This window comes from Spinacia oleracea, chromosome 4, assembly GCF_020520425.1.
Source record: "Spinacia oleracea cultivar Varoflay chromosome 4, BTI_SOV_V1, whole genome shotgun sequence".
In the NCBI taxonomy this organism is placed as follows: domain Eukaryota; kingdom Viridiplantae; phylum Streptophyta; class Magnoliopsida; order Caryophyllales; family Amaranthaceae; genus Spinacia; species Spinacia oleracea.
This window is the reverse complement of record NC_079490.1, coordinates 162402771-162417437: the sequence shown is the minus strand read 5'-3', so window position 1 is coordinate 162417437 and position 14667 is coordinate 162402771. Positions and strand designations below refer to the sequence as shown.

At 33.1% G+C, this 14667-nt stretch overlaps 2 protein-coding genes across 4 annotated transcripts; one reads left to right on the top strand and one right to left on the bottom strand.

Annotated features, from left to right (window-relative positions):
* The first annotated feature begins 412 nt into the window (after nucleotides 1-412).
* On the top strand, nucleotides 413-2382 carry LOC110790987 (uncharacterized). Its single transcript, XM_056842550.1, has 8 exons — nucleotides 413-665; nucleotides 764-860; nucleotides 953-1077; nucleotides 1198-1279; nucleotides 1598-1718; nucleotides 1794-1939; nucleotides 2010-2130; nucleotides 2215-2382. Exons 1-8 carry the CDS (start codon nucleotides 413-415, stop codon nucleotides 2380-2382), a joined length of 1113 nt encoding a protein of 370 aa, XP_056698528.1.
* Nucleotides 2383-5409: 3027 nt separating this feature from the next.
* On the bottom strand, nucleotides 5410-14195 carry LOC110790981 (3-dehydroquinate synthase, chloroplastic). Of its 3 annotated transcripts, none has more exons than XM_056841682.1 (9): nucleotides 13841-14195; nucleotides 11085-11235; nucleotides 10696-10863; nucleotides 9771-9997; nucleotides 8653-8776; nucleotides 8424-8486; nucleotides 7653-7796; nucleotides 7337-7385; nucleotides 5410-5932 (listed from the first exon to the last, which is right to left on the bottom strand). In XM_056841682.1, the coding sequence occupies exons 1-9, from the start codon at nucleotides 14176-14178 to the stop codon at nucleotides 5913-5915; spliced, it is 1284 nt and encodes a 427-aa protein (XP_056697660.1). In that variant the 5' UTR covers nucleotides 14179-14195; the 3' UTR covers nucleotides 5410-5912. The 3 variants fall into 3 exon arrangements, with proteins under 3 accessions (XP_056697660.1, XP_056697661.1, XP_021851430.2); XM_056841683.1 differs by having other exon boundaries at nucleotides 5410-5926; XM_021995738.2 differs by lacking the exon at nucleotides 5410-5932 and having other exon boundaries at nucleotides 7153-7385.
* Nucleotides 14196-14667: the final 472 nt, after the last annotated feature.

Genomic DNA, 14667 nt, shown 5'->3' with positions numbered 1-14667 from the left:
TCGTCACAAAGCTGCATCATTGTATACATTGCATCATTTGAATCATTGTCTCATTAACAACTTAATTTATTACATAACAAAGAGTACTTCGGTTGAGATTCCTTGCATAACTAACTGACATGCAGGATTCAGGATCTCAGACTTGCAGAAATGCCAACGAACCAAAACATTGCTGATCTCAGGCCCACTTTAAGGGGAGGACCCTTGCTGGCACGAGTTATAAGAACATGGGATGTCGTATACAACACAAGCAAACAACCAACTGCTTTTGATTTCCTACTGTTAGACGAACAAGTAAGCAATTACCTAACATCTCTTATACAACTCTTATTCACAAACTGCCTGATTAACATTTAACAAACTAACACCCAACAAAATTAAACAACCGCATGGAGGACTCATTCAAGCCACTATGAGGAAGGATTTGATGAAAACTTACAAGGACCAAATCGTGGAAGGAAATATACACACAATAAACAACTTTGACGTTGCCAGAAACAACAAGCTTCATTGCCCGGTAAAAAATGACATGCTTATCAGATTCACACCTTTCACCACTGTTTTCCAAGAACAAGAAAATGCAGCAACGATCCCGATGAACCACTTTCAGATACATCCATTAGACCGTTTGCAAGAGAGAAACAACAAAAGTGACTATGCCATAGGTACGTAAAAAACAATTACTTCTGAAGTCATTCATAAACCTCCTAAATTATATTGCAACATCACATGTTCTGTTTTCAAACAACGCCAAAAATGGCAGATGTAGTTGGCTTGCTAATTGGAGTTCAGGAGGAAACATGGGTCAATGTTGGATTACAAAAAACCCCAATACGGAGGATTCAAATTGAAGATCAATGGTAAAATATAAACTTAAGATCACCAAAGGAAAAACATATAAAGATGCTAACAATAAACAAAAATCAATTACTAATTATCTCTATATATGCAGCAACTTCAAGGCCGTAGTTACTCTGTGGGGAGCAAAAGTTGACTTGATAGACACTGACATAACAAAGGATGAAGACAACTTCAAAGTACTCCTCATCACCTCTACAAAAGTCAGTATGTATCAAGGTAAGACCAACACCAAACACATAACTTCATGACAATAAACAACCAGGCCCTATATAAAACGGTGGTTTGTCATTGTAGTCTATGTGGTGCTAACATTATTCCAAACATTAAAACTTACAGGAAACTATCAGCTGAACTCGATAAATGCTACACAAATACACATCAACTTGCCGATTCCAGAAACAGAAGGCTTCAAACAAGGGTAACTAATTCTTATGATGCCATATTCATAACCCAAATTTATAACTAAAACTTTCGCTGGAATAATGCATTATACAATCCAATCAAAGTAAGTTGAAATATTTAGTATTTTTGCTCATAAATATGGAAGGATTACATGATCACATGTTGGTATATGAATTACGTTAATTACGGACAAAGAGTCAGACCAGGTTGGTATATTTTAATCCGTAGTCTGATCACATGTTGGTATATGATCACATGTTGGAATATTTTTCTCTTTTACATGTATGAATATGGTATTGATATCTCTTTGATGTCACACTTATTCTATAAACAGCCCTGAACCGAGAACTCCTATAAAACAACTGGAGACTAAACCACACGAGTCACTGGAACAAGCCATGTTCAAGAACAGAAAAAAGATTCAAGACATTCTGGAAATGGATCCACAAACAAAGGTCAGATCCTAACTTCACCCACCCATCTAACACAAAAAAAACTCTAACATACTAACATCTATGCATACTCTACAGGAGATGTTCACCTGCAGTGCCACAATCATGAGCATTCACCTTGACAAAAAGTGGCATTACAACTCCTGTGACACATGTAAGAAAAAGGTAGATGAAACATTCTACTGTACCAATTGCGAGGTTGTGGTCAAATACCCAAAAACAAGGTAAATAACATTCTCACACTATATCACCACAAAATGTAAACTACTTGATTTATAACCTAGTACTTTGCAGGTATCTCTTAACGGTTGATATAGACGACGAAACTGCATGTATCCCAATGGCATTGTTCGATAAGGAGGCTGAAATAGTCGTTGGAAGTCCAATACACAAACTCCTTGAACTGCAGAAAAAGGTATGACACTTGCAAGAATACAAGAATAATTAACCTCTTACACATATTGCACGACTAACGAACACAAACAATTGCACATTGTAGGACAATGGCAAAGATAATGTGTTTGATCGACTACAACATTGTGTTGGGAAACAATTTACATTTAAGGCGAAGCTGAGTACAAGAAGTGAAACAACTGAGCTCATTTGCCAAAAAACATTCCAAATAGACTACCAATTGGAAAAGTCTTACAAACACCAAGGTCCATAAGTGGTGGGTATACATTGTTCATTATTACCAACAATACAACTTACACTTTCACTCTCAAATAATTAGACCAAAAAAAAAAGCACTGACATACAAATCCTAACTGCAGGAACAAAATCCAGCAAAAAGACTACTCATGGATAAAGCCTCAGATACAACTACTGAAGCAGAAACAAAACTCTCGAATAAACCCACAACTACTGAAGCAGAAACAAATCTCTCGGATAAACCCACAGGAAGCAACACTGAAGTGGACATGCATCTGTTGAATAACACCACAGGAAATGATACTGGAGTGGTAAGGACTGCAAAGAAGAGAGACAGAAATGCAATGTAAGTCCAATGCTCAACAATCAAGCCAAACAAAATATTCGAAACCAAAACACAAAATTAAACACCTGTATTTATTAATCATATCTTTATTGCAGGGAGAAAGACACAGAAACCACTACAATTACCAACCCACAAAACTAAACCGAGCATTGGCAAACGAAGAAACAAGCATGCAAATAGGAGACATTGTCAAATTAAGTCATGCACCAAATAAGAGGAATGCCCTCATTATTTTTAACACATGCAATAGTAGTTTACTTTATCATGTTTAAGATACACCTTACATTTTGAGTTATGCTTCCAGCAAAAATCACAAATAAATAGAATTGTTTTTGGAAATTTAACTTAAACATGTTTTATACTCTTAGTTATTACGCATCGTCCAATATATACATCCTTTATAAAATACAAGTTAATTGAATATCTTATAATTTTTTAAAAAAACATCAGACCAACAACAACCAATAACCCCAACGTGGCACAAAATTAAAAACCTGCTAAAAGTAGAAATCCGGGGCATCGCCCGGGCTACACACTAGTTAGTATTTAAAAAGGAAGACTATAAATTATTAGATTACATGTGTCATCCCATCTATCCTCCAATAATTTGTGTTTTTTTTTCAATTTTTCCTTTTGTTGTTTGTCATACGAATTATTTTACAGGTTTAACACCCTACTTTATCTAGCTTACTCATTCAACATCAATTCACCATTTAATTAATATAACCTCTTCCACCCCCATCTCCCTCTTTAACACTCGATGTTAATCCACCATCATATTTAATTTGTATATTTTTTCAACTTTTAACCCATTGAAATCACAATCCCCCAACAAAATTAGCACTTTAAAAAACCGCTTAACAACCATTATATAATTATCCGTTTATTAAACGGACTCAAAAGCTACTCCCTCCGTTTCTTTTTGTTTGTTACGTTTGGACTTTTGCACGTTTATTAACGTATAATAAAGATTCTTTTTTATTAAAAAAATAAACCCAAGTAAAACCTCAATCCACTAATCATTACAACAACCAATAAGATTGCTTTGTTTATCAAAATGAACCAATAATGGAAAAGCACAAAGATTGCTAACTTAACATACCTGGGAAATCGTAAAGAAATTTAATGAGTTGAAAAAATTGGACCAATTAAAATTAAAAGTTGGCACAAAAAATGATAGTTTAATAAGTTTATAAAATGAAAGATTCTCCCATATAACAAACATTGTGAAACATCCTAAAAGGAATACGTAACAAACAAAAAGAAACGGAGGGAGTAGTTATTATAAAAGAAGAAAGCCCCAACTGACAGGCTAAAGTCGTATCACCTAGTCAAAAATAAACCTAATTCCACTAACAAGGTAGCAAGGGAAGTCAGGATCGTATCCACAGGGAAGCAAGCGTTCTTTCTACTATTAAAACTAAGGTCTAAACTATTGGGAAACAAGAAAGTTGGTTGATTTGTATATGAAAACTAAGACAATAATAAAAGAGGAATAAATAAGATATTAAGAGGTCTAGGGCATAGGTTCAGCAATGAACAACAATCCGGGATGATAAACAATATTAATAATCAATAGAACAGTTAATTAGATTAGCATGCTCTCTCGAATCGATACTAATCATAGACTTAGAATTAACGGGCTCTCGCTACGTATTAATCCCAGTTCTACCTATTGACACAAGCCTAAACATCAAATTGCATCTCTCGAATCTTAACTTGATATTGCTAGACTAATACAATTAGACCTGCGCAAATCTAATCGCATAGTAAATGAAATCAATCAATAGGAATTAACCACAATACCAACAATCAACAACATTTAATCATCCCTTCATATTAATTCATGGATTCCCAAAACCTAGGGGTGTAAATGAGCCGAGCCGGTCAATAAACTACTCGGGCTCAGGCTCGTTTAAAGCTCGTTCATGTTCGTTCATTTATTAAACGAGCCGAGCTTGAACAACTTTTGAAGCTCGCTTAATAAACGAGCTTGAATATGAACATAGGTTTGCTCGTTCATTTAAGTTCATGAACAACTCATTCATTTATGTTCATGAACAACTCGTTCATTTATGTTCGTGAACAAGTTCGTCTAATTATGTTATGTATCATATTTTACCATATATACGTTTTTCAAATATAAATAAGAATCATGTTTTTGACTTTTGAAATCTATAATAGAATAAAAATATTTTGAAATAAAATTTTAATTGCTAAAATTAGTGCTCTTTAACTCTTTCTAAATTATTAGTTTGTTTATCAAATAAAGTAATGTACTTTAATCTTTATTATTAGATATGATTATAATTTGTTAGATTTTCAAGTGGTTATACTCTGAAGTTCGTTTAAGAAAGCTCGTTCATGAAAAAAGCTCGTTTATAAACTCGGCTCGATTAATAAATGAGCCGTTCACGAACAATTCGCGAACACCAAATCTTTTAAACGAACCGACCTTGAACAGATTTTTGAGCTCGGTTAAAAGCTCGAGCTCGCATAAGTTAAATGAACATGAACATGAACAGGGTAAAGCTCGGCTCGGCTCGGCTCGTTTACACCCCTACCAAAACCCTAGAATATAAACTACTCACAAATATTTAATTTAAACAAAGCAAACATGATTAATGAAAACATAATTAAAATTGAATAAAGAAGGAAAGAAATAATAAATACCAAATTGAAGAACAAAGGATGAAATTTAAAGTTTGAAACTTGAAAGCAATAATAAAGGTAATTAACAAAAGTTTAGAGAAAGAATAAAAACTAAGCAATAAACTAAGGTCCTAGAAAAATAAGATCCCAAATAATATGTCTAAGGGCTATATTTATAGTCTTGCCCAAAAGTAGAAGAAAAAAACCGGAAACAAAGCAAAAATCCGCGCCCAGGGGTTGTCGTCGCCAGAACTGCACGATCCCGTATCTTAAAAATACCATATCTCCTTCGTTATAAGTCGGAATTAGGCGAGTGACCACTCGTTGGAAAGACCTTGAAGTGTAGAATCCAACCCAATTTGAATCGCTGCATTTGGAGTTGTATAACTCGATTTATGATCAAAAGAGTGGACGACATTCAGTTTTCTACTTCTTTCACTATTCGCTTTGCATGAAAATTATTCCAACTCAATGTTTGCGCTCTCGAAAGTATATAATCTCTTGTATTGATTCAAATAAGTAGGAAATGCACAAAAATATGTTAATTCCTACAATGATGAACCTGAAACTACAAACACACTACAATGAGCACATTAGTACTAAAAATCGCTCCGAAGAGCTCATTTGAGATCAAAAAGTACTAAGGGACGGGGGTAAAAACTCTATATAAAACACATATATCACCAACCTCAAGATAAAATCATCTTTACCAATGCTCTTGTTAGGTAGAGGAGAAAAGTAGATATATAGTACTCCCTCCGTCTCTTTTTGTTTTTTACGTTTGGTATTTTTCACGCGTTTTAATGAATAATTAATTTGCATTGAAATCCCTCAAATTTTTATTTAAACGAGATAAATTACGTTTCTTTATAATGTTTTCACTTTTATCAAAATTCTGATATTGAGAAATGGGAAAAATTTAATGTCCCAATGAAAAAGTGTGAGAGATTAAATGACCCAATGAATTTGATTGGTTAAAATAATGATTGGACACAAATTTTGATAGAATACTAAGTTATTTATGTGATAATATAAAAGGAAATGTAAAGAACATTTTGAAATACCCAAAAAGGAAAACGTAAAAAACAAAAAGAAACGGAGGGAGTAATTAAAAGAAGAAAGTTGCTTTTGATTACGAAAAATAAAAGAAATTTTTTCTTGGAAGAACAAATAAATGTCACTTTTCTTTCCTTTCAAAGTTGTATATAGAAATTTGGGAGAAAAGAGAAAATTAAAAGATAATAACATTAATTTTACATTAATCTCAATCATAACTTTCACTAAAAGGTAGCAAACCAAACATTGGATAACCTTTATTAATGAATTACTTTTACTATTAAAAAAAACATTGTGTAACTTTCAATTCTTCCTAATGAAACCATATATTTAAAAAAAGAAAAGAAAAAATATAGGAGCTGATTATTTATTCCTTTTACTTTATTTTTATTTTACAAAAGTTGTTACAAATTAGTTAGTCCTAGTCAGCAAGTTGTTAGGCTAAGTTTGTAGTATTTAAGCTTCTGCTCTCTCATTTTCTATTGTTATGAGATTCGGTTTATACAAGCTGATAATTCTCTCCAAAAACTGCTTAACAAATACGCTTAACTTCTATAAAAAACTCTACTACGGAGTACCTTTTATTATTACAATTTGTTCACACTTCTTTGTGTTGAGAAATAAGGGTAGACGAGGTGCTTATTAATCAGTATTGAAATAAGGTAACTCTTCAGCTCTACACCACCTTGAGCTACGTACGTGATTCGATTCAAATCTCAACAGAAAAAGGGATAGAAGATTAATTGCGTTATGGATGCACGGTTTGGTTCTTGAGAAATGATGACCTAGAATTCTAGAAACCAATAACCTTTCACTAAGTTAGCAATCAGATCTTAAAACTTGCAAAATGATCGCAACGTTTCATCTAATGTCTCTTTGTCATAATCCGAGGTGAATGTACAATTTCCCAGAGTACCTTTAAGAAGAACAAGCCGCAGTACACCATCAGCTACCTTTTTATCAACCTGCAGTTTAAGTTGATCGATTTAATATCATAAATGGAAAATTATTAATTTAAAAAATTATAAAAATTGTTAGTCTATGCAACGTTTGGGCTTAGATACGATGCATAAACAATATACTTCATCCGTTTCGGAAATATCGCACCATGGTTGACTTTTACTCCTCTAACCATTACTTTAACTCTTAATATCTCAAATCGTGTCTAAGTAAAAATTATACAAAATTAATATTTAATTATTGGCAATTTTTTTCTCTGTAAGCTAGCTTACCGACATAATGGACTTGAACATTTCGAAAGTCATGCATTGAGGAGGTGAAGTTGGAAGCCTAGCATGTTCCAAGATTGTATGAATGCGCTTCACTAGTGTTTCATCTATCCAACCCAGGCGGAGTGATAAGTCTGCTGCCATGACCTGAATATAAACATGCATGTTAGATAATGCCTTGAATCGTTCAAGCCCCTTACTGCAACGCCCCACCACGGGGATCTCGCTGACCAAGTCGGGGTCTAGGGGCGACGCCCCTGGTTTAGGGGTTCGGGGACGCAACGTGGTCCCCGATGGGGATTCGGGAACTTTACGGTATCTGTTAATCTGGACTAGGGTTCTCTCTAGAGAGTACTATATAAACTCTCTAGGTCATAACTTAGTTGTATTCTGTAATCTGTAATCCTCAAGATCAATAAAACTTTCCTCCCCTCTGCCTGTGAACGTAGCTAACACATTTTTAGTGAACCACGTTAAATTTTCTGCGTTCTTTATTACGTTATTTATTCTTTCTTTACATCCGTTATAACAATGCATGTTTAAGTAGCATATCGAATTAGAAAGAACTATCGTATATTCTAAATATATATTTTGTGTAATTATGTAAAGATAATATTCTAGCTTGTTATCAAAATAAAATAAAAAAAATAATTAAAGATAATACTCCGTATTCTCATAAAATTAGCTAGGGGTTTATATACCGATATACGTACTCCATCTCATTAAGAATCACACATACTCCGTACATGTGAACAAAAATGACGAAATACGTACCATTCCAACTGCAATTGCTTCTCCATGTAGCCATTGTCCATAGCCTACTCCGTTTTCTATTGCCTGCGAAAGGAATTCCAAGTTCATGTTGTCTTTTAGAATATTTTTAAGTGAGTACATGATTGTTTTTTAGAGTATTTCTCAAGTACATGTCAATAACGATGTAGAGATAATTGAAAATTCAATTCACTTCGATCAATGTAATTTGTTTACTAAAGAAAACACTCACATGCCCAAACGTGTGACCAAAGTTCAATATGGCTCTGATTCCACATTCCATCTCATCCAAGGACACCAGTTGGGCTTTGATTTCACAAGAGCGCTTTATAGCATACGCAATTGCATGGGGATTCCTACCAACCAATTTGATCAATAGATGTTTCAGGTTAGAATAATACTTCCTCCGTTCCGCAAAGGATGCATCATTTCTATTCGCACGTATGCCAACACGCTTCTTTGAATATTAATATCTCTAAATGCGTATAAGTAAAATTATAAAAGGTTGATTTTTGGAATCTTTGCATTAATACGAATTTAACAAGATCTCAATTGACTATGTTTTTTCTTACACAACAGTGAAAAAATTATTGTCAAAGTTGATTGATGAATAATGCGCAAATGAGAAACGATGCATCTATTGTGGAACAGATGAAGTATAATAATGAGGAAATTTTGGTATTTACTACCTTAAAAATACACCACTTTTGTATTTACTACCTTATGAAATTTTTATTTTAAATTACTACCTTAAAGTTCCAAATTTTTATTATTTACTACCACTTCACAGTTTTCTCATTTTGAAATTAAGATACCTTTTTCTTTTCTTAATCGTTTAAAGTGATTCAGAGTTCATTATTTTCCTTTTTCTATAGAGATTTCATTGAGAACGACATTTCAAAATAATTTGTTTGATAATTCATAAATATTTTTAATATAATATTTAATCCGTTTTACCTTTTACAAAATGTTAAAAGCAAGATACCTATGAAATCTTTACACAAGAATGAGAAAAATAAGTTTTGAATCACTTAAAATGATAAAGAAACGAAAAAAATATCTCAATTTTAAAATGAGAAAACTGTAAAATGGTACTCCGTAGTAAATACAAAAAGTTGGAACTTTAAGGTAGTAATTTAAAATAAAATTGTCATAATGTAGTAAATATAAAAGTAGTGTATTTTTAAGGTAGTAAATACCAAAAAATCCTAATAATGACGCTTTAAGTGAAGTGTTGGACAAGTACTTTATCCGTTCCGTCCTTTAAAGGTTGATCTATTTGACTTTTCACGATTTTTAAAACAACTTTTAAAATACGGAGTATTAAGACAAGTTATATGAAAAACTTACTTGGCCAATAACGCGTTAATGTTCTCCTCTTGCCACTTAAAGAAATCTGCATCCATGATTAACCCACATTTTATAACCTCAGCAAGCCCAGATGACAATTCTCTATCAGAGAGTGTGGTCAGCGTGTCAGTATCTATTAGTGTACACTGGGGTTGGTAGAAACTGCCAATAAGATTCTTTCCTAGTGGATGATTTATAGCAGTCTTTCCTCCCACCGAAGAATCCACCTGTATGTACATGTGGATTTATTTAAAAATAAGTTTTTCCCCTGTTAAAAAAATTTAAAATGATTTTGATAGGTTGAGCTTAGGCGAAGCGTCTATTATGCATTCGGGTGTACCTAATTTTTTTTTCTGCTTACATGTTCTGCACATGAACATCAAAGCATGCAATCCATGCATGGGAGCTTGTTTATGTTAGAAGGGGGATGCGCTTTATTTTTAACTAGATTAGGTCCCGTGCACGCACGGATTTTCTAAAATTATTTAGCCATTTTTTTTATAATATATTTGGCTGAAATATTTTTCTCCCATAAATTACCGCATAATTAATAAATCTTGAACATTATTCATTTAACCATCTTGCAAATTCAGTCCGATTACATATTGCATATTTTATATGCTAATTAGACAAAAATATTAAGTAAATATATTTTCCATTATTGACATATTAATTTGACTAAAATGTTGCCAAAAATAACAAATATTTATGTGACATCTATTATTCCATAAACATTTATTCCCTTTTCTATACATAAATAGTTAATAAAAATTATTGAAAATTTAAAATTAAAATATAAATAAAGTTAAGATATTTTTAGGAATTTTTTTTGGAGGAAAAATTTTGCACCAGGAAGTGACATGTGTCATTCCTGGTGTCTGTTTTAGTATAAAGTAATAGATAGACTAGACTTATGTAAACTTACTTGGGCCATAACAGTTGTTGGAACTTGAATGAAACTAGCTCCACGCATGAAGGTAGATGCTGCAAATCCACACATATCACCTATCACACCACCTCCAAGGGCAAGAAAAGTGGACCTTCTGTCTAGCCTTGACTCAATAGCTTGTTGGAAGACTTTCATTAGGGTTTCCTATCATGCCATAAGCATGCAACAATATATGTATAAATACTATGAGATTTAAAGAGACTTTTAATTAAATGATTATGTATTATATATTGCAACTAATATGGAACGAAGCAGATGATTACTCCGTAAAATTTAAAAGAGAGGATGGCTAATAGCGGCTAATTGAATGCAAAGCATATATGTTAACACACGCGTGTATTAAGACACAAATTAAAGTAACTAACCATGTTCTTGTACTTCTCCCCATCAGGCAAGATGACAGTTTCAACTGAAATTTCTGGGTTATCTCTTGTTAATGCATCAATTACTTTGTCCAGATATAGAGATGCAATTGTGGTGTTAGTAACCACAAGAACCTTCTTTCCAACCAAATGCCTGAAAAAATCACCAATGAGAACCATGCATTGCTTGAATGTCCATCTCTTGATCATACATAAATAAATAAATATTGGATACTTCGTAGTTCGTCCATAGTACTTAGCATTTATTAGAGAAACTCAAGGGGGTTAGTCATCCAAAGAAACTCAAGTAGGCTAGTCGTTCAAAAAAAGCCAAGGGGTTAGTCGTCCAAATAAAATTAAGGGGCTAGTCATCCCAGAAACCCACGCAGCCACTATTGACCCGATGGGGGCTAGTCGTTACATCAGGCCTATCTCACATGCACCATACCAAACCGCCTATTCATAACACCAACACCCAACTCGGGGTATAATCGTTATGAGGGAACTAGTTGTACGGGATGTCTTCGATCTTCAGAGCAATCGCAGCCGTCAAAGCAACTGCAACCACTATGAGGGGATAGTTGTACATGATCCACTACCGGCATGCTGGTAGAGCACCCTCCACCAAATGTATTACTTTCACTCAGTATAAGGTGATAAGCCCCAATCGGCATTTGGGGGATAATATGATCTAGTCGGCAAAATATTGGCAGATTGGGCCATATCAGAACTGAATAACAAAGGCCCTAACCCGGCGGGTCAAGATCCGTACCATCCGTACGGGTCGTCCGTCTATATATATATATATGAACACTCATTAATTGCCAAAGGTACATAAACACCGCCAATCATTCTAGTTAGCATTTATTATAGAACAATCAACATTCACTGACTTAAGCATCGATGGCGGAATTCACGGATCACCCACGAGGATAGTTAACTCTCTTACTGTGCAGGACATAGTCAACATTCACTTACAAGATCGGGTCGACCCCAACACTATTCTACATTCATACACTTAGTGTGTGTTCTCTTCAACTTATAGGACCCGAAACTATCTGAATAACTGAACTTATCTGAACATATAGGATTTTAAGTTATAGGACCTAAGACCTTATTGAACTTATTGGACATGTATTATTTAACTTATATGGCCTTGTAAGACCTTAAAAGACCTTATATATAAAATATTATAGGACTTTATAAGATCTTATTAAACTTTATTTAAATTTTTATTATATTACTTCTAAACTTTCAGCCATTATAATATTTATAATAGTTGATTGCAAATATTAATAAATATAAATTAATAAAGTAATTATTATTTATTACTTCTAATATTAATAATTATATTTATGTTATTATTAATATAAATTATTACTCAGTACTAATAATACTTTATTTTTAAAATTCAAGTTCGATTCTGACTTAAAAATCCGTCCCGTTTTAACCCGTTTGTAAAATATTTGTGATAAGCTCTTTGATAAACATAGTAATCAATGCTAAGATATCATAGATAATACCAAATGGGGTTGGCGTGAGTGGTTAAGGGTCTCTTGCTCCTTAATCAAGGTCTCGGAAAAATAGGAATTTCCTTGGAAGAAGTAAAATTATTCCTTGGATTTATTACCTCACCATTGTTATAGGTGGGCGGTAACCGGTAGGGGTGAGCACAACATCAACATATCCTAAATAGGAGTCGAAATCTATTAGTTACTTGTGGTTAGGTTTCAGAACCTGTTGTTCAGATCCCGATTTCGGACAACAAAATCAAAAACCTATTACAACAGGTTCCGATTTCGGTTCTCAATTTTTTGAAATTGGTGCCCCACTGGGTTTACCCGTAAAAACCAATTTTAATATTGAGCAAATAAAATTGTTATATAAGACCAAAATACAAAACAATTGGAACTCATTTTTGAAAAATATAAATATAGAATACCAATTTAAGCCTAAACTATAAAACAATAGAAGCTCAATCATCAATCAATTTTTTTTTTTTTATAATATTAGGAACAATTTATTTAAATTACAAAATGACAGGTACCCTGAACTTAAATATGTCCGATTCCGGTTCTTATTTTCAAGAACTTGTTGCAACATGTTCGTTTTCAAATCCGATTTTCATAAATCTGTTACAACAAGTTTCGATTCCGATTACTGAAATTTAGACATGTGTTAAACCCTAGTTAGTAGTTAGTAGTTTTAGCAAGGAGGGGGGGCCATGGCCCATGATTGACCGTTGAGTTGGGCTATAGGCTCTATTTTCATGCAAATTAGAGCCCAACAGTCGATACCAAAAAGGAAAATGAAGCCATCCCAAACCTTTAAAATACATGTGTTTAGAGTACTATGCTTATCAATAGTAATATGGGTGAGAAATCCATGATATTCACTATTTATAAGGAGAAAATTTCCAAAGCTTCTCTTTAGAAATCTCATTGATTGCATTTTTTGCCTATTTCTTTACTTTGTTTTTCTCTCTTTTTGATATACATATATAGCATGCTACTCCGTACATTATAAGTAATACACCATACAACCCTAACACGTAGCTATTGATGAATCATGTAATCCTTGTCTAATTATTACACTTTTTTTGCTAAGTTCTTTTTGCCAGGTTTTTTTTGCTCATCGCTCAACTTATTTACTGATTCTTTTTTGTTGGTTGATTTTAATATATTGGGGACCGTGCACGTTAGCGTGCGGTCCAACAACTAGTTATAAAAAGGGAGGAAAAGATAGAAAATCATACGTACTTTTGAAGAAAATGAGGGTGATGAAGAAGGCCAGACCCAATATAAACAGGGTAACTACGATTCCCAAGATCAACCTCAACAATAGTAAGTGCACTAGAATTAGATGTCATCGTCTTACTTCCACCACTAGGTGAAGGTGACTCAACGGGGATGCTCTGTGTCGGGCTCGAACGAATACTTGACCCGACTACTTTCGACCCGAATGGGGTTGATGTACGGCTCTTCCATTTTAATTTGATGGAATAAAGTCTAGGAAGAAGTGTAGTAGTAGTAGTAGTTGAAGAGAAAGAGAAAGAGAGAAAGGGGTTGAAATTGTAAGAGGAGAAGGCCATAATCATGGAAATGTGAAATGGATCAATGAAGATTATAACTTATATAGGGTGTTTAAATTAGTAGGAACTAGATTAAGTTCCGTGCATGTACGGATATTCAAAAATTATTATTCGACCATCTTTTTTTTATAAAATATTTAACTGAAATATTTATCCTTTAAAATTAATGCATAGTTAATAAATCATGAACATATTCATTTAATAATTTAATATTCAATTTCCTCCCTAGCCACTACGGAGTACATATTATTTTTAATTTTTTTAAAAAACTATCCTACTGTGTATTATATATTTTGTATCCAAAGTATTCGATATGCTTAATATGTTAATTTTACCTATTTTGAATAAATAATTTTCTATTATTGATATGAATATTTGACAAAAATATTACCAAAATCTAATAATACTGACATGTATTATAATCCTATTTTTTTTCTCATACATAAAGAGTTATACAAAAGGAAAGAAAATAGATAAGATATTTTTTTTTTAGGA